The sequence below is a fragment of the Hypanus sabinus genome, chromosome 10, assembly GCF_030144855.1.
Source record: "Hypanus sabinus isolate sHypSab1 chromosome 10, sHypSab1.hap1, whole genome shotgun sequence".
NCBI classification, from domain to species: Eukaryota; Metazoa; Chordata; class Chondrichthyes; order Myliobatiformes; family Dasyatidae; genus Hypanus; species Hypanus sabinus.
In genome coordinates this window covers 84935022-84961628 of record NC_082715.1, presented here as the reverse complement: position 1 = coordinate 84961628, position 26607 = coordinate 84935022, and the positions used below count along the sequence as shown (strand labels likewise).

The 26607-nt window shown below is 46.5% G+C and overlaps 1 protein-coding gene across 1 annotated transcript in view; it reads left to right on the top strand.

The window, feature by feature from the left end:
* LOC132401336 (protein eyes shut homolog) overlaps window positions 1–23153 on the top strand; it is a 1222700-nt gene extending 1199547 nt beyond the window's left edge. The window contains exon 34 of the mRNA XM_059983465.1: window positions 22943–23153. Coding sequence (XP_059839448.1) covers window positions 22943–23153 — 211 coding nt within the window. The remainder of the gene's footprint in view (window positions 1–22942) is intronic.
* The last annotated feature ends 3454 nt before the right edge of the window (window positions 23154–26607 follow it).

The window sequence follows — 26607 nt, the reverse complement described above, 5'->3', positions numbered from 1 at the left end:
CCTCCAGTGTTCATTTAGAGGAAGGCAAGCTGGATTGCATTTTTCTGTAGCTGCACTAGCATGCGCTGATCAGACTACTGCAGGCTTGTTCTTGCTGACACCATCACATGAACCATCAGTCTATGTTTACTGCTGTGTAATTACATAAAACTATAATACAAGAACAGGATTAGACAATTTGGCCCATTGTGTCTGCTCTGCCATTTTATCCTGGGTGATCCATTTCCCTCACAATCCCTTTCTCCTGCTTCTTTCCATAACCTTTCATGCCCTAAGTCATCAAGAACCTATAAACCTCCACCTTAAATACACCTGGTGACCTGGTTGCCACAACCATCCATGGCAATGAATTCACCATCCCACCGGTTAAAGAAATTCCTCATCTCCATTCTAAATGGACATCTCTATTTTCTGAGGCTGTGCCCTTGGGTTCTGGAATCCCCCACTATAGGAAGCATCCTCTCCACATTCACACTATCTAGGCCTTTCAACATTCGATAGGTTTCAGTGAGATCAAGTTTGGCAGGAACCTGTTATAATAACTGATAAATTCTAAAAAAGGACCACAACTGTGACAAGTCCTTTGGCCTTGGGGCATTCATTGCTGCTTGAATTATGTCAACATACTTAGGTAAAGCTTGTGCGTCAATGGTGTCACCGCAGTAAGTGATGCTTGGTTTAACAAATTCAAACTTGTTGCATTGTGCTCTGAGCCCATAATCTTCTAACCTTTTTAACACTGTCTTGTGATTTTAGAGATATTCCTTCTTATTCTTACCAGCAACACCAGATGTGATCCAGGAAACACTGAATGCCTGGCAGCTTGTAGTACCTGGTCCATGGCTTTGGCCATGTGATATTCCAAAAATAAGGTTATTATAGGGATAAAGCCTTTTTAAGTATTTATGGGAGAAGTACTTTGGACTCTTCTTCCACCTCCATCTGTAGGTAAGCGTCAGCTTAGTCCACTTTGCAGAAGTGTTTCCCTCCAGAAAGGTTTACAAAAATATTCCACGTACTAGGCAAAGAGTTTTATTCTACTTTCAGTACTGGGTTGATGGTGACGTTAACATTACACAGAGCCTGATTGACTAATTCTTCTTAGCTACCGGGACCACTGGTGTTGTCCATGGACTCACTCAATTCCTCCAGCGTCTGTGTAACCTACCTCCCTGGCTACTTTCTAGTTTCCACGTGGATCACTCCCTATGCAACTCACTTATCCACTCACCCTCCACATTGATCTCCCTCCTGGTACTTACCCTTGCAAGTGGAAAAAGTGCCACACCTAACCCTACACCTCCTCCCTCACTGCTGTTCAAGGTCCTAAGCAGTCCTTCCAGGTAAAGCAACACTTCACCTTCTAGTCTGTTTGAGTCTTCTACTGTGTACTGTGCTCCCAGTGTAGCCTCAGTGTCCATCAGTGAGACCTGACTTCGATTGGGAGACCACTTTGCCAAGCACCTACACTCTGTCCAGCAGAAAAAAAACAGGATATTCCTGTTGCCATCCATTTTCACTCCATTTCCCATTCCCATTCTGACATGTCAGTCCATGGCCTCTTCTGCTGTTGTGATGTGGCCGCACTCAGGTTGGAGGGGCAGCACCTTATATTCCATCTGGGTAGCCTCCAACCTGATGGCATGAATTTTAGTTTCTCGAACTTTGGGTAATTGCTCCTCTTCCTCTCCACCATTCCCATCCTCTTTCTTCTCTTTCACCTTATCTCCTTACCAGCCTATCACCTCCCTCTGGTGCTCCTCCCCCTTCCCTTTCTTCCATGGTCTTCTACCCACTCCCATCAGAATCCCCCTCCTCCAGTCCTTTGTTTCTCTCACCAATCAACTTCCAAGCTCTATACTTCATTTCTTTCCCTCTCCAAGTTTCATCAATCACCTGCCAACTTGTACTTCTTCCTCCTTTCTCCCCTCCCTTGTATCCTGACTGCCTGCCCCGATTCCCAGTTCTGAGGAAGGATCACAGCCCATAACTTTGACTATTTACTCTTTTCCATAGATGCTGCCTGACCAGCTAAGTTCCTTCAGCACTTTCTGTGTGTTTCACTGGCTTGTTTTTCACGTATGATACAAGGAACTGGATGGGCTTTGTAAAGGTTGGGTGTGTCAATTTCATTTAGCACTATTTTACCCTGGATAAGTTTGAGTTTTCCAAAACCATTCTTGAATACAGCTGTGGCATCATACAGTACCTTCTTCATTTGCTTTCAGTTGACTCAGTTGCAGGAGATGTGGCATGCAAATGGTGGATGGTTCTCCAACACTAGTATGAATGTCATACACTCAGGATTTATCTTTTCTCTAGTATAAGTTCTCAGTTCGATATCTGCAGACTTCTGTTATGTATATTTGAAATGCCATTCAAACTCATTTTGTGGCGAGACTGAACAGCCAAGCTAGTGTCCAATTCCAATTTAATTAATTAATTCACTTCTGATATAAGCCACATTGCTTGTCTATTGCAATACACATAAAATGCTGGAGGAACTCAATAGGCCAAGCAACATCTATGAAAAAGAGTAGGCAGTCAACATTTCTAGCCAAGACCCTTCAAAGGTCTCGGCCCAAAACCTCAACCATTTACTCTTTTCCATAGCTGCTACCTGGCCTGCTGAGGTCCTCCAGCATTTTGTGTGTGTTGCTTTGGATTTAGACCATTAGACATAACACTATAAGGCACAGGAGCAGAATTAGGCTATTTGGCCTATCAAGTCTGCTCCACCATTTAATCATGGCTGATCCTTTCTTTTCCCACTCCTCAGCCCCACAATTTCCAGCATCTGCAGATTTCCTCACATTTGTGTTCCTTGTCTATTGTCAGTTTTCACATTGTAAATCTGAAAGATACCCTATCCTTCCTCCCTCTCATCATTATCAGATTTTTTTTTATCAACAGCATACAGATTAGTGTTCTTTTTGAAACTGCATCTTATCTGTTTCTCTTCCTCAATCAGACCATTTATTTTTATCTGCCCTGCATGCCATTTGGATGTGTCCTATTTTGTTGCATTTTCTGTAAGTTTTGCCTTTAATGGTCTGGTGAAAGTGAGCTTCTAATACGATGTTAACACAATTTGTTTGTCCAGGCTGGTTTAAGTTTAAACATGGTAATGTTGTTCATACTCACTTTCATTCCTGATGCAACTCAATTGTATATCAGTCTGCTGTTTTCACTTATGCAGTCATTTCAACTGCTCTTTTAGATGTAATTGGTGCTTCAGTTAGGAGCCATTTTTGGATGCTTTCTCAGTAGATTCTACAAACTAAATGATCTTTCAGTGTATCATTAAGCCCATCACTCAACTGACAATGTTCCAACAATCTCTTCAATTCAGCCACACATGCTGAAATGGATTCCAGTTCCTTGTGATTCCACTTATGAAACCAAAAGCATTCTGCAGTCAACTATGGTTTTCATTCTAAATGTTCCTGCATTACTTTCACAATATCATTAAAGCTCATTTTGGCTGGTTTGGTTGGAATAGCTAAACTTCTAAGCAAAGTGTATGCTTTTCCACCCAAAGCAGTCAACAAAACTGGCACACACTTCCCTGACGAAGGGTCTTGGCCCGAAACGTCGACAGCGCTTCTCCCTATAGATGCTCCCTGGCCTGCTGTGTTCCACCAGAATTTTGTGTGTGTTGTTGTACACACTTCTCATTGCCAATTTCACTTGTTTCAAAATTCTGCTCACTTCAATCAGTATACAATATCCAGTTATCACTTGTGCAATCAAATACATCTATCTTTCCTACGCAGTGAGCCATTTCTGCATTCTTTCCTACTATTTATGATTATTATCTCTTGGTACTCACTGTTGATGAAATCCTGAATTTGTCCTTTTTCTGCTATTTTTAGCAAGATCATCTTTTCTTCTCTGAAGAAACCACATGCTGCAAAATTCAGTCACCTTGCTGCACATTTTTTAACTCTAAAATCTTGCTGCGCTGCAACAATTAGGCCATTTGGGGTTCACTTAAAAGTTCCTCATAACCTCTGAAGCATTGTGCAATCCCCAGGATCCTTGTGTAAATGATAATAATCTGCAGTAGCTCATGTGAAATTTGGGGAGGATGTGTTTGTAGATAAAGGAAATTTTAAATTTCAGTGATTGAATGTTATGTCCTCTAAATGATCCAGAGAAACTCCCATTCCCCATGATAGAACACATACTGCAAAAAATTCTGGATTCTTTATCTTCCCGGGGCTGTGATCTGGGGGTTTGGTTCTCATACCTGCATGGTTCACTTGGCTTTGTTCCCTAAATGGAGATCCAATATGGTGATGAAGGATCTTGGCCTCAAACATCGACTGATTATTCCCCTCCATAGATAATGCCTAACTTGCTGAGTTCCTCCAGCTATCTGTCACATTACTTCGCTCTATTTTCTTCCAATCTATCATTGTGGGGCAGCCCGGTAGTTTAGTGGGTAGCGTAACACTATTACAGCACCAGTGATCCAGGTTCAATTACGGCCACTGTCTATAAAGAGTTTGCAAGTTCTTCCCGTAACTGTATGGGTTTCCTCCCACGTTCCAAAGACACACATATTGGTAAGTTTAATTGGTCATGTGGGTGTAATTAGGCAGTGGGCCAAAAGGGCCTGATACTGTGCTGTGTCTCCAAAAACAATACAGGCTGAAACTGAATGTCCCTGGAAGTGCAAGACAGTGAAAAGAGGATTAATTAGATTCATTATTCAAAGAGCCAGCAGAGGAAAAAGGAGACAGAAAGAGGCTATAACAGGCATGGGCAAACTACGGCCCACGGGCTATATGCGGCCCTTTAAGCTTTTTAATCTGGCCCGCAGAACTTGATGAAATTATATTAATAAACCTTGTTAACGTTTTCCCCCCGCAATTCTGGCGTTTTCCCAATAGATGACGCACTCTATATACATCAACCTTTGTTGAGGTGCAGCGTATTACTCCACATTTGCGCTTTACTTTGTGACCTTGTGGCGACCCATTTCCTGGCACATCCGAACCGGCTCACAATTTGCCAGCGTTCCGGCTAAGGGAGATAGCCTGCGGGGATTTGCGAGCACAGAGCTCCGCATATTGGCGTGCTCTCACTGTTCTGTCATTGTGCGGGTCGTTGTTGAGTTTTGGCACAGGGGACAATTGAATAAGAAGGAGCAGGACAAGTAGACCTGCATCTCCTACCGTTTTTGAAATAAAGACAGTCAGGAGGAGAGTGATGATGATAATATCTTGAAGGATAACAGAATTTTCAGTGCTTTAAAATAATAACTGTTACTATTAAAAAAAAGCTGTATTTTATTCATTTAATTTTCAGTGTTTTAAAAGACATTTCAATAAATAGCTAAATACCATGGGACTTCAAAGACAGATATTTTGTTGTAATGCATTTGTTCATTTTCAATTGAAATTAAAGCACATGTTTCCTACATATCCCATGATATTTTATTTTCTCTTATGAGGTGTATTACCAAAACACTCCGTCCATCTGCTCCTGGTCCGGCCCCCCAGTCAAATTTTAGAACCCTTTGTGGCCCTCAAGTCAAAAAGTTTGCCCACCCCTGGGCTATAAGTTTCTACAAATCAATGTGAATTTACCACAGCAAATATAGTAGTAGCAATCACTTGAATTTGAAGTTCTCCTGAGAGGTTGTGTTTTAGTGGATCCTCAGGTGGTTGCACAGGCCGAGCAGGGTCCACAGATTTTGGCACAGTCAGTGGTGGCTGTGGTTAGTGGTTCGGCCTTTTAGTTGCTCAGCCTCTTCTGTCACAGCTGCCGCTTCATCTCTGAGGCACAGTGGAGGTCACTCTCATGTAGTGCACCTAGACAACACAAGCACCTACGTTAGGATGCTGTTCATCGACTATAGCTCAGCATTTAATACCATCATTCCCACAATCCTGATTGAGAAGTTGGAGAACCTGGGCCTCTGTAACTCCCTCTGCAATTGGATCCTCGGCTTCCTAACTGGAAGACCACAATCTGTGCAGATTGGAGATAAGATCTCCTCCTTGCAGACGATTAACACTGCGCACCTCAGGGGTGTGTGCTTAGCCCACTGCTCTACTCTCGAATATACAGATGACTGTGTGGCTAGACATAGCTCAAATACCATCTATAAATTTGCTGAGGATACAACCATTGTTGGTAGAATCTCAGATGGTGACGAGAGAGAGTGAGATATGCCAACTAGTGGACAGCTATGTGTGGAGCCAAAAGAGTTGGGGGAGATTTTGAACAATTTCTTTTCTTCAGTATTCACCAAGGAGAAGCATATTGAATTGTGTAAGGTAAGGGAAACAAGTAGGGAAGTTATGGAAACTATGACGATTAAAGAGGAGGAAGTGCTGGTGCTTTTAAGGAATATAAAAGTGAATAAGTCTCCAGATCCTGACAAGTTATTCCCTAGGACCTTGAGGGAAGTTAGTGTAGAAATAGCAGGGCTCTGATAGAAATATTTCAAATGTCATTAGAGACAGGGATGATGCCTGAGGATTGGCATATTGCTCATGTTGTTCCATTGTTTAAGAGGGGTTCTAAGAGTAAACCTAGCAAATATAGGCCTCACGAGTGAATCTGCAGATGTTGGAAATAAATAAAAACACAAAATGCTAGCAGAACTCAGCAGGCCAGACAGCATCTATGGGAGGAGGTAGTGACGAAGTTTCAGGCCAAAACCCTTCATCTGGAGTGAAGTAACGTGGGATGGTCAAGGGGGGATAAGAAGGGGGGGGGAGGGATGAAGTAGAGAGCTGGGAAGTGATAGGCTGGAGGGAAATAGGCTAGGGGGAACGTAGAGAATTATGGGAAATAAAAGAGAAAGAAAGGTAGGGCTGGGGGGGGGGAGATTATAGTGAGGGGGGAGAAAGAGAGAGAAAGAGAACCAGACTAAAATTATAGATAGGGATGGGGTAAGGGGGGGGGGTGCAGGGGTATCAACAGAGGTCTGTGAGTTGAATGTTCATGCCGGCAGGTAGGAGGCTACCTAGGCAGGAGATAAGGCCTGTAGGTTTGATGTCAGTGGTGGGTAAATTAATGGAAAGTATTCTTAGAGATGGTATATATCATTATCTTGATAGGCAGGGTCTGATTAGGAACAGTCAACATGGATTTGTGGGTGGAAGGTCATGTTTGACAAATCTTATTGAATTTTTTGAAGAGGTTACTAGGAAAGTAGATGAGGGTAAAGCAGTGGATGTTGTCTATATGGACTTCAGTAAGGCCTTTGACAAGGTTCCGCATGGAAGGTTAGTGAGGAAGGTTCAATCTTTAGGTGTTAATATTGAAGTAATAAAATGGGTTCAACGGTGGCTGGATGGGAGATGCCAGAGAGTAGTAGTGGATAACTGTTTGTCAGGTTGTAGGCCGGTGACTAGTGGTGTGCCTCAGGGATCTGTACTGGGTCCAATGTTGTTTGTGATATACATTAATGATCTGGATAATGGGGTGGTAAAATTGGATTAGTAAGTATGCAGATGATACTAAGATAGGTTGCGTTGTGGATAATGAAGTAGATTTTCAAAACTTGCAGAGAGATTTAGGCCAGTTAGGAGAGTGGGCTGAAAGATGGCAGATGCAGTTTAATGCTGATAAGTGTGAAGTGCTACATTTTGGTAGGAATAATCAAAATGGTAAATGGTAGGGCATTGAAGAATGCAGTAGAACAGAGTGATCTAGGAATAATGGTGCATAGTTCCCTGAAGGTGGAATCTCATGTGGATAGGGCGGTGGAGAAAGCTTTTGGTATGTTGGCCTTTATAAATCAGAGCATTAGGTATAGGAGTTGGAATGTAATGTTAAAATTGTACAAGGCATTGGTAAGGCTGAATTTGGAGTATTGTGTACAGTTCTGGTCACCGAATTATAGGAAAGATGTCAACAAAATAGAGAGAGTACAGAGGAGATTTACTAGAATGTTACATGGGTTTCAGCACCTAAGTTACAGAGAAAGGTTGAACAAGTCTTTATTCTTTGGAGCATAGAAGGTTGAGGGGGGACTTGATAGAGGTATTTAAAATTATGAGTGGGATAGATAGAGTTGATGTTGATAGGCTTTTTCCGTTGAGAGTAGGGGAGATTCAAACAAGAGGACATGAATTGAGAGTTAGGAGGCAAAAGTTTAGAGGTAATACGAGGGGGAAATTCTTTACTCAGAGTGTGGTAGCTGTGTGGAATGAGCTTCTAGTAGAAGTGGTAGAGACAGGTTCAATATTGTCATTTAAAATAAAATTGGATAGGTATATGGACAGGAAAGGAATGGAGGGTTATGGGCTGAGTGCAGGTCGGTTGGACTCGGTGAGAATAAGCGTTCGGCACGAACTAGAAGTGCTGAGATGGCCTGTTGCCGTGCTGTAATTGTTATATGGTTAACTAGTGAAGGTGTGCTACATCAACAACCTGGCGCTCAACGTCAGTAACGCAAAAGAACTGATTGTGGACTTCAGGGAGGGTAAGACGAAGGAACACATAGCAATCCGCATAGGGATCAGAAGTGGAGAGAGTGATCAATTTCAAGTTCCTGAGGACCTAACCTGATCCCAACATATCGATGTATTTATAAAGAAGGCAAGACAGCTGCTATACTTTATTAGGAGTTTGAAGCGAATTGGCATGTCAACAAATATGCACAAAACCTCTATAGTTGTACCGTGAAGAGCATTCTGACAGGCTGCATCATTTCTGGTACAGACGGGCTACTGCACAGGACCGAAAGAAGCTACAGAAGGCTATAAATTTAGTCAGCTCCATCTTGGGTACTAGCCTACAAAGTACCCAGGACATCTTTAAGGAGCAGTGTCTCAGAAAGGCAGCATCCGTTATTAAATACCTCCAGCACCCTGGCCATGTCCTTTTCTCACTGTTACCATCAGGTAGGAGGTACAGAAGCTGAAGGCACACACTCAGCAATTCAGGAACAGCTTCTTTCCTTCCACCATCCGATTCGTAAATGGACATTGAATCTTTGGACACTACCTCATTTTTTTTAATAAACAGTATTTCTGTTTTGCACTTTTTAAAATCTATTCAATATATGTAATTGATTTTCTTGTTTATAATTATTTTTATTTCTCTCTACTAGATTATGAACTGCTGCTGCAAAGTTAACAAATGTCATGTCACATGCTGGTGATAATAAACCTGATTCTGATTCTGAGCCTCTTCTTTCATGGCTGCCGCTTCTTGTCTGAGGCACCGAGGAGGTCGCTCTCGTGTAATGCGGCTTCCTCTTGAACAGATATCCTCCAGCTGCATCTTCTGAGTGCAATGTCTTTCCAACTTTTAGACGTAATGTTGAATTTCTTCAGGCTGATTTCGTTGTTACCTTTGAAGCATTTCCTTTGCACACTCACCTTTCTTCAAGTGAGAGTAAATGATCTGCTTGAGGAGACGTGAGTTAGGCATCGAAATGACATGACCTACACTGTGAAAATAACAGTGATGAAGAGATCCCAGATGCAGCATAAATAATGCTATTCCAATATCCCTGTCAATGAAGCAACTGAGCAGATTAATACCAGCAACATCTGCATCACAGAATTCTGACTTTAAAAATGTTTCATTCTGTTGAACCTGATTACTCATATAATATTGATTTGTGGACAATCTCCAATGTTGCTCAGTTTTCCAGAACATTGTAAATTAGATTTTTATATGTTTAACTATTTGTTTCAAGGGTGAAAAGAGTGGAAGGCTTAGGCCAGACAGACATAAGCAGCTCGATTGTTCTGAGTCAGCCTGAGATGAATTCCGAATCAGCCTCAGCCCTGAGCAAATCAGCAAAATAAATTTCTTCCCACTACTGCTGTGCGCAAACCCTCAAAGTACAAACAACTTCAACTAAAATTTATTCTCAAAGTACGTATACAGTATGAGATCAAACACTACCTCGACCAGGAGACAGCCGCCCAGGTTGAGGAGTTCATGCATTCACCCCCAGAGGTCGGCAACTACACAGCATTCAAAGCCCTGCTCATAAGGACTTTCGGACTCTCACGGCACAAGCGAGCTGCCCGCTTACTGCACCTGGATGGTTTGGGAGACAGACCTCCGTCGGCTTTGATGAATGAGATGCTGTCACTATCCGGAGCTCACAAGCCCTGCCTCATGTTTGAGCAGGCATTCCTGGAGCAGCTGCCCGAGGACATACGCCTGCTGCTGTCCGACATGGATTTCAGCAACCCCCGGAAGGTGGCGGCCCGGGCAGACATGCTGTGGAAAGCCAAGAAGGAGAGTAGGGCATCCGTCACACAGATCACCAGGCCACGCTCCCGGCAGCAGACCAGAACAGGCCCAGCAGCATAGCCCACTAACCCCTGAGGTAGAAGTGAGGAGACCAACGAACAATGGCGCTTCTACCACCAGCGTTGGGGCGCAAAAGCCCGCCGCTGTAGCTCGCCCTGCAAGTTCCCGGGAAACGCCTGGGCCAGCCGCTGCTGTTGGCTATGGCGGCTGGCCATCGGGATAGCTTCCTGTATGTCTGGGACAAGCAGTTGGGACGCCACTTTTTGGTCGACACCGGAGCCGAGATCAGCGTCTTACCTCCGACGAGTTACGACACCTGTAACAGAGAACCGGGTCCTACCCTGAGGGCTGCAAACAGCAGCACAGTAAAGACCTACAGAACCCGTATGGTGTGGCTACAGTTTGGCTCCAGCCAGTTCACGTGGGACTTCACACTGGCCGCCGTAGCCCAACTGCTCCTGGGAGCGGATTTTTTGCGAGCTCAAAGCCTACTGGTCGACCTGCAAGGAAGAGACTGGTCCACGCCGAGACCTTTCAAACGCTCTCCCTGGGTGAAGCCCAGTTGCCGGCCCCACACCTAGACTCCATCACGCTGTCCGACCAAGACTACACCAGAGTCCTGGCGGATTTCCCATCGATTCTGGCACCGCAGTTCATGGCAGCCATGCCCAGACATGACATACAGCACCACATCCCAACACAAGTACCACCCCTCCACACCCGTGCTCGAAGGCTTCCCCCGTACAAGCTCCAACTGGTGAAGGAGGAGTTCAAGAGGATGGAGGAATTGGGAATCATATGGCAGTCCGACAGCCCATGGGCCTCCCCCCTGCACATGGTGCCCAAAGCAACAGGGGGCTGGAGACCATACGGCGACTACCACAAGCTGAATGAAGCTACAACACTGGACCACTACCCTGTGCCGCATATTCAGGACTTTGCAGCAAACCTGCACGGCGCACAGATCAAGGTAGGCCTCGTCCAGGGATACCATCAAATCCCGATGCTTCCGGATGACGTCCCCAAAACGGCACTCATCACTCTATTTGGCCTTTTCAAATTCCTCCGCATGCCGTTCAGCCTAAAGAATGCCGCACAGACGTTTCAGCGGTTAATGGACACGGTGGGACGCGACCTGGACTTCGCTTTCAACTATTTGGACGACATCTTCATAGCCAGCAGCAGTCTTCAGGAGCATCTGTCCCTCCTCCGTCAACTCTACGCCCGACTGAGTGAATACGGCCTGACAATCAACCCCGCCAAATGCCAGTTCGGGCTCGACACCATCGACTTCCTGGGCCACAGGATTACTAAAGACGGGGCGACCCCTCTGCCCGCTTAGGTAGGCGCAGTCCGCCATTTCCCCCGACCCAACACAATCAAAGACCTTCAGGAATTCGTGGGTATGGTGAATTTCTACCACCATTTCCTCCCCTCAGCAGCCCGAATCATGTGCCCCCTGTTTGCCCTGATGTCGGGTAAGGGCAAGGACATTACCTGGGACAAGGAGTCCGCCGCCACTTTCGTTAAAACCAAAGAAGCCTTGGTAAATGCCGCGATGCTTGTGCACCCCCGCATGGACGTCCCTACCACCCTCACGGTGGACGCATCTAACACGGCAGTCGGTGGAGTACTGGAACAACTCATCGAGGGGCGCTGGTTATCCCTGGTGTTCTTCAGCAAACACCTACGACCACCTGAACTCAAATACAGTGCTTTCGACCGGGAACGGTTGAACTGTTGGAGCTATACTTGGTAATCTGGCATTTCAGGTACTTCTTAGTAGGCCCTTCTCCCCCCCCCCCCCCCGTTCACGGACCACAAACCGCTTACCTTTGTGTTCACGAAATTATCTGACCCCTGGTCGTCCCGCCAGCAACGACATCTGTCCTACATCTCCGAATACACGATGGATGTCCAGCAAGTCTCGGGAAAGGACAATGTCGTGGCGGATGCTTATCTCCAGACCTCACATCCAAGCCCTTCCCCAGGGGGTAGACTGTGAAGCACTGGCGGAGGCACAGCAGACAGACGAGGAGATCCCTAGTTACAGGACTGCAGTCTCCGGTTTGCAGCTCCGGGACCTCCCCGTAGGCCCAGGTGAGAGGACCCTACTCTGTGACGTAACCACCGGCCAACCCCGTCCCATCGTTTTGGCAGCCTGGCAGCGGCGCGTTTTCAACTCCATTCACAACTTATTGCACCCCTCCATCAGGATAACCATCTGGATGGTAGCCAACAGGTTCGTTTGGCACAGACTCTGCAGGCAGGTCAGTGAATGGACCAGAACGTGCATGCACTGCCAAACAGCCACGGTGCAGCGGCACACCAAAGCTCTGCCGCAGCAGTTCCACGCCACCCGCCGGCGTATCAATCACATTCATGTGGATATTGTGGGCCCCCTGCCAGTGTCGCGAGGAGAGCGGCACCTCCTCACTATCGTAGACCAGTTCACAAGATGGCCAGAGGCGGTCCCGCTCACCGACACCACCTCTGAATCCTGCGCCCAGGCACTGATTGCAACCTGGGTATCTTGCTTTGGTGTACCGGCCCACATTACCTCTGACAGAGGTGCCCAGTTCACCTCCAGCCTGTGGTCAGCTATGGCCAGCCTTTTGGGGACACAGTTGCACCACACAACTGCCTAGCACCCACAGTCGAACGGACTAGTGGAGCGTTTCCACCATCACCTGAAGTCGGCTCTCATGGCCCGCCTCAAAGGGCCTAACTGGGTGGACGAGCTCCCCTGGGTCCTGCTCGGAATCCGCACAGCGCCCAAAGAGGATCTGCACACCTCGTCGGCCGGGTTGGTGTACGGCGCACCCCTGGTCATCCCAGGAGAGTTCATACCAGCCCCAAGGGGGCAAGAGGAAGAAACCGCAGCAGTCCTGGACAGACTACGTGAGAGGCTCGGTAACCTGGCCCCCATACCCACTTCACAGCATGGGAAGAACCCGACCTGCGTACCCAAAGACCTGCAGAACTGTAAGTTTGTTTTTGTACGACGGGGCAGACACCAGACACAGCTACAACGGCCCTACAAGGGGCCGTTTACGGTGATCAGAGACAACAGGTCCACATTTGTGCTGGTCCTTGGGGGGAAAGAGGAGGTTTTCACAGTGGACTGACTCAAACCAGCCCATGTGGACTTGGTGCAGCCGGTTGAGATTCAGGCACCACGGCACAGAGGCAGACATCCCAAACAGAGTCCGAACCCAGACTGAGAACATTGGGGGGGTGTATCGCTAGTTCTGGGGGGGGGGTTATGTGGCGACCCTCTTCCCAGTGCACTCGAACCGGCTCACAAAGTGGCGCGCGCCGGCATTGAGGCCTGTCCCAAAGAGGGCGCTAAGTCTGCTTCACCAGCAAGGGGAAAAGCCCACACGCGGGACAGGACTGTGAATATGCACCCCCTACAGCACTCCCGCCCTGGGAGGGCAGGATCAGGAAGGCTTTAAAGCGAGGCCGCGAAGTTTGAATAAATCTCTTTTGCAACTGCAGTTCACCAACTACGTGTCGTTATTTGAGCTCTGCGTGTAGCACACCGCTACAGTGTCAATGATCAGTTCAGTGTTGTGGCGAGTGAAGATGTCCATGCTGGTTCAGGAGCTTGATGGTTGAAAGGGTAATAACTGTTCCTGAACCTGGTGTTTTAGGATCCAGGATTCCTGTATCTCCTTCCTGATAAGAAGAGAGCATCGCCTGGGTGGTGGAGGTCTTCGATGATGAATTCTTCTTTCTTGTGACTGTGCGCATTGTAGAAGCACTCAGTGATGGGGAGGGCTATTCCTGTGAGGAGCTGGTAATTCTTGTAGGCTTTTCTGTTCTTGGGGACTGTAGTTTCCTTATCAGGCCATGATGCAACCAATCCGGATACTATTTGTCAAAGTTTAAAATAATACGTCGAATCTATGCAAACATCACTTGTTTGCATAAGTACACTGATATTCATTAAGATCATGGCTTATATTTTATCCTGAAACCTGTTTCGGAACCATATCTTCAAATGCTCTAGCATCTAAAATTCTTTCACATAGAATACATGACTACATCCCCCTTTTGATCTCTCTATTGAATATACTGAACGACTGGACTTAAACTACCCTGTTCTGAGACTGCAACCACCACCACCTCCACTTCTAGACAACACTTGCTGTAAAGTCATTAACTTCACATTAATGCTGTCAAGTGCCATAACAATCTAGTGTGTTTTTATCACTTGGTATTTCTCCTAACTCAACAGAGTGTGGGCACAATTTGTTTAATTTCTCTTCATGCACCAAACTTACCTTCCCAACAGTCGATCTGATGAACCTTCTCAGCACCCTCACTATCACAAGTTTACCCTGTCATTGTGGTCCATGATAAACCAGGCTTGTTGGCTAACTCTGGCTACAGACATGTGACTCAGCATCGCATGAGTAATGGTGAGAAGCCCACCTTCAGTAAGTAATGCATGTCTAGGGTCGGTGTGATTCAGGTTAAACCAAACAGGAAAACTGGAACGTTCCGATGCAGGAACAGAAATTAGGGTGAATTCCATGTAAATGCTGCCCCATGCAAAGTTATCATTTGCCAGTAGATAACAGACATAAAAATGCCAGCATAAAATTAAAGTGGAAGTATATTTACAGATATTTCAACCTTAATAAACAACTAATAAGAAAACAGAATGAGGGCCAAGTACAGTTAATTCAATCTAAATGTGCACATAAATGTTGCAGCTCCTTTCTGGAGTAAACAGTTACTTTGTTTTGATTACTCATGCCCTGAACCCACTTTGTCATGTTCTTGTACAGGTGTAAAACCTCTGAACTAAACACTGAGTTAAACCATAGTCAATGAAGGCACGATCACAGTAAGGTTAACCATTTACTGTTCACTCTTCCACATCAATATATGGTGAAAACTGCTGATAAAACAATACAAAATATATACAGTATTTGTTTCCTTCTTGGCATCACATTTACATCATAAATACTTGTAAAAGTAAAACTACAACAAACTATATTACATTAAAGTACAACATACAGTCAGAATCTACCTATGCCATCAACAGCTTTAAATACACTTCAACACAAACTATCCAATAACGCTTTCAATAGCACAAGAAAATAAACTTTATCAACTGTCTTACTTTTAACAGAATCAGTATTAACGTTTTTACTCCAACGTATCAATTGTCTTATGAACTTACGGTGTTGCTTCTATGATGTTTCTTAGTGCGTAGAATGAAATTTTTCTCGCGCTGATCCTGCACACACAAGCCCCTCCTTCCCGTTTCTCCAAACCGGTATTTTCCCACAAGACGCGGTGAAACCACGTGTGACATCATCGCATGCCACGATACATCACAGACAATTAATTTAATTTCAACAACCTTAACTTTAACTAGAAAATAATTACAAATGAATTACTAAAGCGAAAATGTAATAAAGCTAAACAAATGCCTTAAGGGCAACACACACATTCTGTGTGAAAGACACCAGCCACAGTTTGAACTTCCCTCGAAGACCATTTCAAATGAACGAGCTAACTGAGGAGCATTGGCACTTCCTCTTTGGAACCATTCGTCTCCACAAAACAGGATTCCGTGAGCATCTTCCCTTGTTCTCTTCTCCGCACTTCCTCCTTCCTCTAACCCCTGCCAGCAAAGACCCAAAACCAGTCCACTGTCCCTCAGAGATCTGATCCCGCCCAGCTCTCTTGAATGTTCCATGGCATCCCACTGGACAGAATGTTACGGAATGGTACCAAGACAAAGACGATTGGCTGACACCACACACCTAAGCTGAGCAAACGGCTCCTTATCTTAGCAGAAACCAAAATACTGAACAGTGAAGTTTAATTAACAGAACACACTGTGTTTTATGGAAAAACTGCAGAAAATAAAAGAATTCATGCACAACAGTTGTAACACAATAAAACATGTTCTTAACCAGGGCACTACACTTAATTAGGTAGAACGGAGCACAACACAATATTTGAGATACAACCTCACCAGGGCACTGTAAGGCTGGAGCAAGATGTTTTCTCTTGTACTTAAGTTTACTTGCAATAAAGACCAACATATAATTGACTTTTTAAATGTCTTCCTGCACCTGCAATTTAACTTCCAATGATGTGTTCAAATGGGCAATTATCACTTGTCAGTCTCTCACCTTTTCAAAAATACTTTACCTTCCTCCTCCTTCTACCAAAATGAGAAACCTCACATTTTTCCACATTTAATCCACACTGACTGTGGTCTTTTGATAAGAAAGTAGTGGATCCAATAGTAGAGGCATAGGTTTTGAAACCTGCTTAGAGGATGGTGGTGTTGGACTCTGAGCTGTAATTGATAAACAGCAACTGTGTTTTGTTGTTGTCTAGATGCTCCGATTCAGAGTGGAGACTTAGTGAGATTGCATCTGCTGTAGCCATGTTGTTGCAGTAGGCAACTGCAGCCAGTCCAGGTCGTTCCTCAAGCAGGAGTTAATTCTTGCCATAACCAACTGCCCGAACCACTTCCTTCCAGTGCTCTGGTATGAAGCAAGTGGGAACCTCAGACCACAGCCGTGAGAGGTGGGAAATGTCCTTGAACACTCTTGTCAGGTGGTCTACACAGACTGTAGTACCTATCCAGGAACAGTGCTGAGGCCTGACACCTTACAGGGGCTCACCCTCTTGAAACAGGTTCTGACATCGACCACTGAGATCACAGGGTAGCCAAATATTGCGGAGATTCACACAGGCATAGTGTTAAGCTCCCTTTCAAAGCATGTTTGAAAGGCATTGGGCTCCCTGAGGAGTGAAGCTTCACTGACAATATGCCTTCACCTTATAGGGAGTAATGCTGTACAAACCCTGCCACAGCTGTTGTGCATCTGATTGTATCTCTGACATCATGCGGTATCACCTTTTTGCTCTTATGATAGCCTTCTCTAGGTCATACCTGGACTTGTAGGATTCTGGATCACGCAGATCTGTTATTTATTAATTTATTGGGATACAGAGCAGAATTGGCCCTTGGAGCCTCGCAGTCCCCAATTTAACCTGAGCCTAATCATAGGACAATTCATAATGACCAATTAACCTACCAACTGGTATGTCTTTGGACTGCGGGAGGAAACCGGACTAACCGAAGGAAATGCTTACAGGACGTGCAAACTCCTTACAGGCAATGGCAGGAATTGAACCCAGGTCACCAGGACTGTAAAGCATTGTGCTAACCACTATGCTACCGTGCCGCCCCAAAAAACTATATTCCAGAATGTAATATCCTCCCGACAGTTGAAAGATATTTTTCTCCTTATCAAACTCGTTTGCAGGACAGACCATTGAAACTAACTGAGCATGCCTGGTTAAGCCACCATTTAAAGTCTGAGTTGAGTTTTTTGCAGTGATAAACCACATCTTTATTTTGCTGTCACTCATCCAAGCTTTCCTTTAACAGCTGAGCTGGATTTGTCTTGTTGAATTGTGATGAATTAATTAGCCTGTTTGCATTTTGCTTTTAATGAACTTCTAATTACCCAAGCCCATAGTGTTAAAGTGATGTACCACAATTAACACTGCAACTTAATAGGGTCTCGTAATATTGATCTTAGCTATTTTACGGTTTCTTTCTTTAGGGAGTTTGTCATTGCTCTGACTTCCAGAATAACACTTCTGACCAAATGCCACCTGTCTTGAAAAATTAGTCACTCTTCATTTATTTTACACACTAAGCTCCCAGGCCTGCTGTTGTCCTGTTAGGCTACTATTTGTTTATGGCAATGGAAGCTGTATCGGGTGCACTATCAGTTTCCCATATGCCAGAGGATGAAATGTAAGTTATGTGACACAGACAACTGTGAGCATTAATGACTGTAAACTGTTACACATAAGGCAGATAGCACACATATTTGGCTCCACCAGCCTCTTGGAGCAATCTTATGGGAGGTGAGGAGGTGTGGAGTTAGGAGACTGTGACAGGAAAATGATGGATGGAGGCAGACAGAGAGGGGAAAAGGAAAAATAAAACAGCAGATGGAGCTCCCACCCCCAAAACTCGATTGCCATTCGCCTTCTTCTCTCTGGGCTGACAATATCACCTCTCCAGTCTCACTCCTGATACAGGATTTTGACCCAAAATGGCGACTATTTCCTCACAATGATGCTGTTTGACCTATTGAATTACTCCAGTAGATTATGTGAGGCTCCAGGTTCCAGTATTCATAAACTCTAGTAGCCCCACTGTTAAAATGTACTTGATCTTCACCACCCGTGGACTGCCACAGAAGCTGGTATCAGATAAAGAACCATAGTTCTGTTCCAGCCAACTTGGGGGAAGTTTATAAATACAGTTTCAGTCTCTGCACCAGTCAGTCTCAAATGGGAATCACACAACAGTCTATCCTGTCTGAGATTTACTAGAAGCACCTGATGGCAACAAGTTGGTCAGATCCATGCAAAGCCCCATTTGGCAGCACAACATTCCACAACTGGCAATAAAACGCGGATGAAACGTAGGCTCAAAACAAGGTTAATCCTGGATTAAAACTAGAAACGCTCATCTCATTCCGAGTTTTAGTCCAGACTTCCAGCAGTTGCATTTATTTCATTTTTATTTATCTAATTCTAGAGTTATAAAATCATAGAGCACCCATTTGGCCCACTCAGGCTGCACTGACCATTCAGCACCCATTTACACAGTGAATCCTGAAGTGGTTAGTCAGTCAGCATCCAGGGTGAGCATTAAGAAACATCAATCACATTGGAGGGTCTAACACATTAGACAATCTGTGGGATAGCAAAGCTTAAATCCTAATAAATGGAAATAAATGCCAATCATTCTCTTACTTTTAAGAGGAGCAGTGTAGTAAATATGGCATTGCTTGTAAAAGGACTATTACCACCTTAATGTAGCTATCTTCTTGAGTACAATTAAAACATAGAACAGTACAGCACAGTACAGGCCCTTTGGTGCATAATGTTGTGCTGACCTTTTATCCTACTCTAAGATCAATCTAACCCTTCCCTCCCACATAGCCATTCATTTTTTATTTCATCTGTCCCTGGCTTTGTGGCCGTTTGCAGGAGTTTCTGGTATCTGTATGAAGGAGCTCTAAACAGAAACAGCAATGCTTGTTGGAACTCCTGAGTTTTGGTGAGATTGGTCAACACTTCTCTCCTTTGTGCTCCAACAAAGAACTCAAACATTTAAGATACCTTGGCTTTTGGTGGTTGTGATCCAAAAGTATCAATCAGGTGTCCCAATAAGGCAGTCTCCAATTGTTGGGCAGATATAAACAACATAGCAGATTGAGTCACACCTTAAGCAGTTTCTAAGTAGTTGAATCTATGGAGATTCTGAATTTGTGTTGCTGATGAGACACATACATGCTGCTTGACTGGTGAGGTCCTTCAGCATTTTGTGTCTATTGCATTTTTATCCTCCTCACATTATCATCAACTACCCGAAGATTCCACTGACAGGACACTCAAGGGGGACCATTTAGAGAGGCCAATGCAGATTTAGTATGTAGGAGGAAGGCAGAGCACCTAGAGGAAAGCCACACGAACACAGGGAGAATGTATATTCAAAGGCTGCCGGGTCAGAATCGAAATCAGGTCCAAGGACTTCCAGCTGCACTATTATGCTGCCCATTGTGCCAGATTTGGTCCAATAACATTCCTGTGAAGTGGCTGACAGAAACATACTATGCCAAAGACGCACAAAAATGCACATTGTCTTCAATTATACTGTATTAATTAAATTTTTCTTGAAATACATCTTTAGATGTTTTTGTGCTGTGTCCGCTAACCTTGCTCAACCTGTTCATATTTAATTTTAATCTCCCTACAAGCAAAGCAATAGTAATGAAATAATATATTCTGGATTACAAATGTTGGGATTAATTTTGTTAATTTTACTTTAATTGCTTATAATTTATCCTTTGAACAATTGTATACTCTATCCAATGCACAACCTTAAATCCCACCCATCCAGTGCTCCCACTGACATTTATCAACAGACTTGTCGAGGTACTCTGTGTACTTTCTGAACTTCTCCTTCTCCCTAATGATATCATTTCAGTTATTAGCATAAAATTAATTTACCCCATTAGCTGGTAAACAGGACTGGAATATTTCAAAGAAAATGACATCTTTAATGTAGCTTTAATGGTTCAGCATTAGTGCAATTATATAGAGCTTTTGATGGAGAGGGTCAGACTGAAATGCTAATGGGTTAAGTAATAAGTAATAGTGCAAAGAGAACTGAAGACATTAACTATGTCCCAGTCATCCAAACAAAATGGGGTAGGATCCATTTCCATCTAATTGTTTTGAAACAAATTAGTAGATATTCCTCAATGACAAATAGACTCATTATTGGTTAAAACAACAGCAACAGTGAGATGTACAGATGGTTTGGGAATTCTTGGCATTGGAACAAGTTTGGAAGTGCAAGTAAACACTGGATTATTCAGTAGCCTGTTCAGCTGAAAAACAGGTGGAAGAAAAGAACTGGCATTCCTCCTATGTCTGGTGAATCCAGACTCTTCCCAGGATCTATTAAACTATCCCAAGGAACAAGTCTTATTTCCATTGTCTCAGCCAACATTCTTCACTAGACACAACCACTACCAGGAAATACATATCAATGAACTAGACAATTCATTGATATGAAATGGAATCTTGCTGCTCTGATCACTTGACACAGGAGCAGAAGTTGGCCATTTGGTCCATCGAGTTTGCTCCACCATTCCCTTCCATTCCAACCCCATTATATGTGAAGTGTGTGCAAACCTTCTTGATAACGACAATGATGTGTCCTATTAATGCAGATCTTTAATTTCCAACTTATGTATGTGGTATCCCATGAAACCCATCTCAAGGACAGTATCCCACATTACTTACTCTCTGGAATGGTAATCCATTGTTGGTTTGATCAATAAGGGTTTTGTATGATCAAATGAGGCTAGGTGTCTTCTGTATGCTACTGCATCAGAATAAAGACACTTTCAGAAAGTGCATCATTTTACTTAGGCAATTTAGGGATGAGTTTAGATCCGGAATTAATGAAGCACAGTGAAAGGTTCAATTACATTTTTGGTCCCAGAAATTTTCCTGTCCTGGATCAGGCCCAATATTGTGGCTGACTTCAAGCACTGAGGTAAAGTTTCCTGGTCCTTAGTGCCTCAGTGACAAGAACAAAGTAAATCTATTATCAAAGGACATACATGTGTCTATATACAAACCTGAGATTCATTTTCTGTGTAGGCATTCAAACAAATACCGTGCATCTTCACTGTCCAGATACTCCAGCGCTGAATGAAGAAACAAAGAAATGGCAGCAACTGTTCAACTGTTGTGATAGGAGACAAAGTAGACCAGATGCGAGTTGCTCCTCAGGCAGGAGCTGATATGTTCCATCACTAACATCTCAAAACAGTGTGGATGTAAATGCTACTGGACAGTAAACATAGTCCAGTCCATCCCCAACATTTAGCAATTCTGCAAATAGCACTGTCATAGGAAAGCAACATCCATCATCAAGGACCCCCAGCATCCAGACCATGCTCATTTTTCACTGCTGCCATCAGGAAGGAGTTGCAGGGGTTTAGAGTCCCACACCACCAGGTTCAGGAACAGTTATTACCCTTCAACCATCAGGACCCTGAACCAGAGTGGATAGCTTCACTCACCCCAACACTGAGGTCCCAACTGACTCCATAACCTTGGACTCACTTTCAAGGAATCTACAGCTTCTGTTCTCAGTATTATTTATTGCATCTTTATCTATTACTATTATTTACATTTTTTTCTTTTAGTATTTGCATAATTTGTGTCTTTTGCACATTGGTTGTCCTGTGTAGTTTTTTTCATTGATTCTATTGTGTTTTTTATATTTATTGTGAATTTCAGGCTAATATAGAGTCACCAAAACTCGTTATTTCTGCCCACATGGCACTTCAAATCCAAAAACTCACTGGCAGGTTGGGGGGGCGGGGGGGCAGTGTTTCGTACAAGATCCAAAATCCAACCATAGATATCTCACATCTGCGTTGATAGTCTTTGAACACAGAGTGGAGAGCTAGCCTTCAGGCTGACCTCTGATTCCTACATATCCCTGTTCCTAAACCCTACCCTGACTCCTAACTACCCTTTCTGTCCTTAATACCATCCTTACAAACCAAAAAAACAATTTAAAAAACAATCGAATCTGAGCTGTGACTCAATGGAGGTCTTAGCTAGGCGCCAGCTTGGATTGAATACAGTAAAGCAGTGGTCAGCAACCCGTCGATTGCAATCGACTGGTCGATCTTTGAGACTTCCCCCGAAAAAAAATCAAACGTAATACACAAAAACTGTTGAGAGATTGTTTCCGGGTTGCGGGGTTATATTTCCATTCTTTCTGCCCGCACTACACAGTGTAATTCAACATGTACAAACAAGCTGGATGAACTCAGCAGGTCAGGCAGTATCTGTTGAAATGAGCAGTCAACCTGCTGACTGCTGAGTTCATCCAGCTTGTTTGTATCTGCAGTGTACTTTGTGTTTACACAGTGTACTTTAGTGGTCCCCAACCATCGGGCCAAGAGGAAACAATATGAGTCAGCTGCACCTTTTCTCATTCCCTGTCTCGCTCACTGATGAACTTGAATGCACGCGAGATCATCAGTCGCCTAAACGCAGTGATACTCTCAAGCCAGGGATCATTGGTTCACTTCAGGTGGCCAGCGAGAACCACCGATGCTACTGGCCCGGAGCATGGCCAGCGAGAACCTCTGATGCTACTGGCCCGGAGCGTGGCTGACGGGAACCTCCGATGCTACTGGCCCGGAGCATGGCCAGCGAGAACCTCTGATGCTACTGGCCCGGAGCATGGCCAGCGAGAACCTCTGATGCTACTGGCCTGGAGCGTGGCCAGCGAGAACCTCTGATGCTACTGGCCTGGAGCGTGGCCAGCGAGAACCTCTGATGCTACTGGCCTGGAGCGTGGCTGACGGGAACCTCTGATGCTACTGGCCCGGAGCGTGGCCGGCGGGAACCTCTGATGCTACTGGCCCGGAGCGTGGCCAGCGAGAACCTCTGATGCTACTGGCCCGGAGCGTGGCCGGCGAGAACCTCTGATGCTACTGGCCCGGAGCGTGGCCGGCGAGAACCTCTGATGCTACTGGCCCGGAGCGTGGCCAGCGAGAACCTCTGATGCTACTGGCCCGGAGCGTGGCCAGCGAGAACCTCTGATGCTACTGGCCCGGAGCGTGGCCAGCGAGAACCTCTGATGCTACTGGCCCGGAGCGTGGCCGGCGAGAACCTCTGATGCTACTGGCCCGGAGCGTGGCCGGCGAGAACCGCCGATGCTACTGGCCTGGAGCGTGGCCGGCGAGAACCTCTGATGCTACTGGCCCGGAGCGTGGCCGGCGAGAACCGCCGATGCTACTGGCCCGGAGCGTGGCCGGCGAGAACCGCCGATGCTACTGGCCTGGAGCGTGGCCGGCGAGAACCGCCGATGCTACTGGCCTGGAGCGTGGCCGGCGAGAACCGCCGATGCTACTGGCCCGGAGCGTGGCCGGCGAGAACCTCTGATGCTACTGGCCCGGAGCGTGGCCGGCGAGAACCTCTGATGCTACTGGGCCGGAGCGTGGCCGGCGGGAACCTCTGATGCTACTGGCCCGGAGCGTGGCCGGCGGGAACCTCTGATGCTACTGGCCCGGAGCGTGGCCGGCGGGAACCTCTGATGCTACTGGCCCGGAGCGTGGCCGGCGGGAACCTCTGATGCTACTGGCCCGGAGCGTGGCCGGCGGGAACCTCTGATGCTACTGGCCCGGAGCGTGGCCAGCGAGAACCGCCGATGCTACTGGCCCGGAGCGTGGCCGGCGGGAACCTCTGATGCTACTGGCCCGGAGCGTGGCCGGCGGGAACCGCTGATGCTACTGGCCCGGAGCGTGGCCGGCGGGAACCGCCGATGCTACTGGCCCGGAGCGTGGCCGGCGGGAACCTCTGATGCTACTGGCCCGGAGCGTGGCCGGCGGGAACCGCTGATGCTACTGGCCCGGAGCGTGGCCGGCGGGAACCTCTGATGCTACTGGCCCGGAGCGTGGCCGGCGGGAACCGCCGATGCTACTGGCCCGGAGCGTGGCCGGCGAGAACCTCTGATGCTACTGGCCTGGAGCGTGGCCGGCGAGAACCTCTGATGCTACTGGCCCGGAGCGTGGCCGGCGGGAACCTCTGATGCTACTGGCCTGGAGCGTGGCCGGCGAGAACCTCTGATGCTACTGGCCCGGAGCGTGGCTGACGGGAACCTCCGATGCTACTGGCCCGGAGCGTGGCCGGCGAGAACCTCTGATGCTACTGGCCCGGAGCGTGGCCAGCGAGAACCTCTGATGCTACTGGGCCGGAGCGTGGCCGGCGGGAACCTCTGATGCTACTGGCCCGGAGCGTGGCCGGCGGGAACCTCTGATGCTACTGGCCCGGAGCGTGGCCGGCGGGAACCTCTGATGCTACTGGCCCGGAGCGTGGCCAGCGAGAACCTCTGATGCTACTGGCCTGGAGCGTGGCCGGCGAGAACCGCCGATGCTACTGGCCCGGAGCGTGGCCAGCGAGAACCTCTGATGCTACTGGCCCGGAGCGTGGCCGGCGGGAACCGCCGATGCTACTGGCCCGGAGCGTGGCCGGCGAGAACCACCGATGCTACTGGCCCGGAGCGTGGCCGGCGAGAACCTCTGATGCTACTGGCCCGGAGCGTGGCCGGCGGGAACCGCCGATGCTACTGGCCTGGAGCGTGGCCGGCGAGAACGACCGATGCTACTGGCCTGGAGCGTGGCCAGCGAGAACCGCCGATTCTACTGGCCTGGAGCGTGGCCGGCGAGAACGACCGATGCTACTGGCCCGGAGCGTGGCCAGCGAGAACCTCTGATGCTACTGGCCCGGAGCGTGGCCGGCGGGAACCTCTGATGCTACTGGCCCGGAGCACAGACGGATGGGCACCGCCTCTAAACCTGTTCACCACACCGAATGTTCGTGGGGACCGCAGTGCTAAAATATTCGCGAACAATCTAATTCGGGCTCAGGGTTCTGCAAGAATCAGAGCAGCTACAGCACTGCGATCTACTGAAACAAACTTTTGTCCGCTGATAGACCCTACAAGTGGGGCGGGCACCCTGTTGCACTCCTTGCTCTGTAGCTCTCTCCGGACTGGATCCACCGTGGCTCCGGCACGGGGACCTCCGGCCCTGACCTTGTCCTCTCACCCCACCCACGACCAGCTGCACCTGGTCAAGGCGTCTTGCGGTGGGCGGGCAGAGGCTGTCTAATGAGGCAATGAAGCCCTCAAAACTGCGTCGGTACCCTGAGTCCAAGCACCCTGCACTTAAAGACAAACCCACAGAGATTTTTCAGCAGAAAAAACGTGAGCAAGCAGGACAGAAGCTAAGCGCCGTGAACCGCTAAAACTACATTGCGAAATAGACTGGACGTAAGGAACCTGCTTCGAGTATCGTTGTATTCCCGTTGTGTTTAACACCCCACCCCCCCACCCCCCCGTCGGCCAGTCGGCAAGAATATTGTCAATATTTAACCGGTCCGTGGTGCAAAAAAGGGTGGATATCCCTGGTGTTTATACAATTATTTCTACTTCTGGGTTGTGGGGTTTTACTTCCGGTCTCTTCTGCCCCAGTGCGCATGCGTGTAACTAATTGATCTGGGAGTCGATCTCGCCCTTGACTACGGCCAAGGTAGGGAATCTTGGGCTTAAAAAAGTTGGTGACCACTACAGTGAAGTATATAGTACTCTTTAAACATTCACTCCCGTTGCAACCTCAAAAGCTCGAGCACAGAATTTGATTCAGAACACCAACTTACCCAGGCTCCCTTACCAATAATTAGCCTTTCTGTTGTTCCTTTGCTGTGGCTGCATATGCCATCAACACAAAGAATGATGAGGGGACTGCACAAGAAATGGCAATTGTCCATTTCCCTTCATAGAAGCTGAGCTCCTCCAACGTTTTTGCTCCATTAATCCCAACCTCTGAACTTTACTCCCTGACAAATGAAACTTTCTTTCACAGAATGAAATATCTAAACTATTATATTGGTGGCAAATGGCATTCCACGGAGCTTACAGCATGGCAACAGGGAACTAATTTAAGCTGTTGTTTATATTCAGGATGAGCAGACACTTTCAAAATAGACTCGCTCCACTACAGTCGCTGTGTGAGGCAGCTATAAGACACACTGCAGCTTCTTGCAAAGGTTTCCTGACAGCACCTCTGAAATCCATTATCTCTACTAGTTGGGAGAAAAAACAAAGGCAGAATGTAAATGGGAACACCACCTTCTCCAAGATTGCCTTCAAAACACACTTCAGAATCATCATTTCTCACTGAGAGTCCTTGA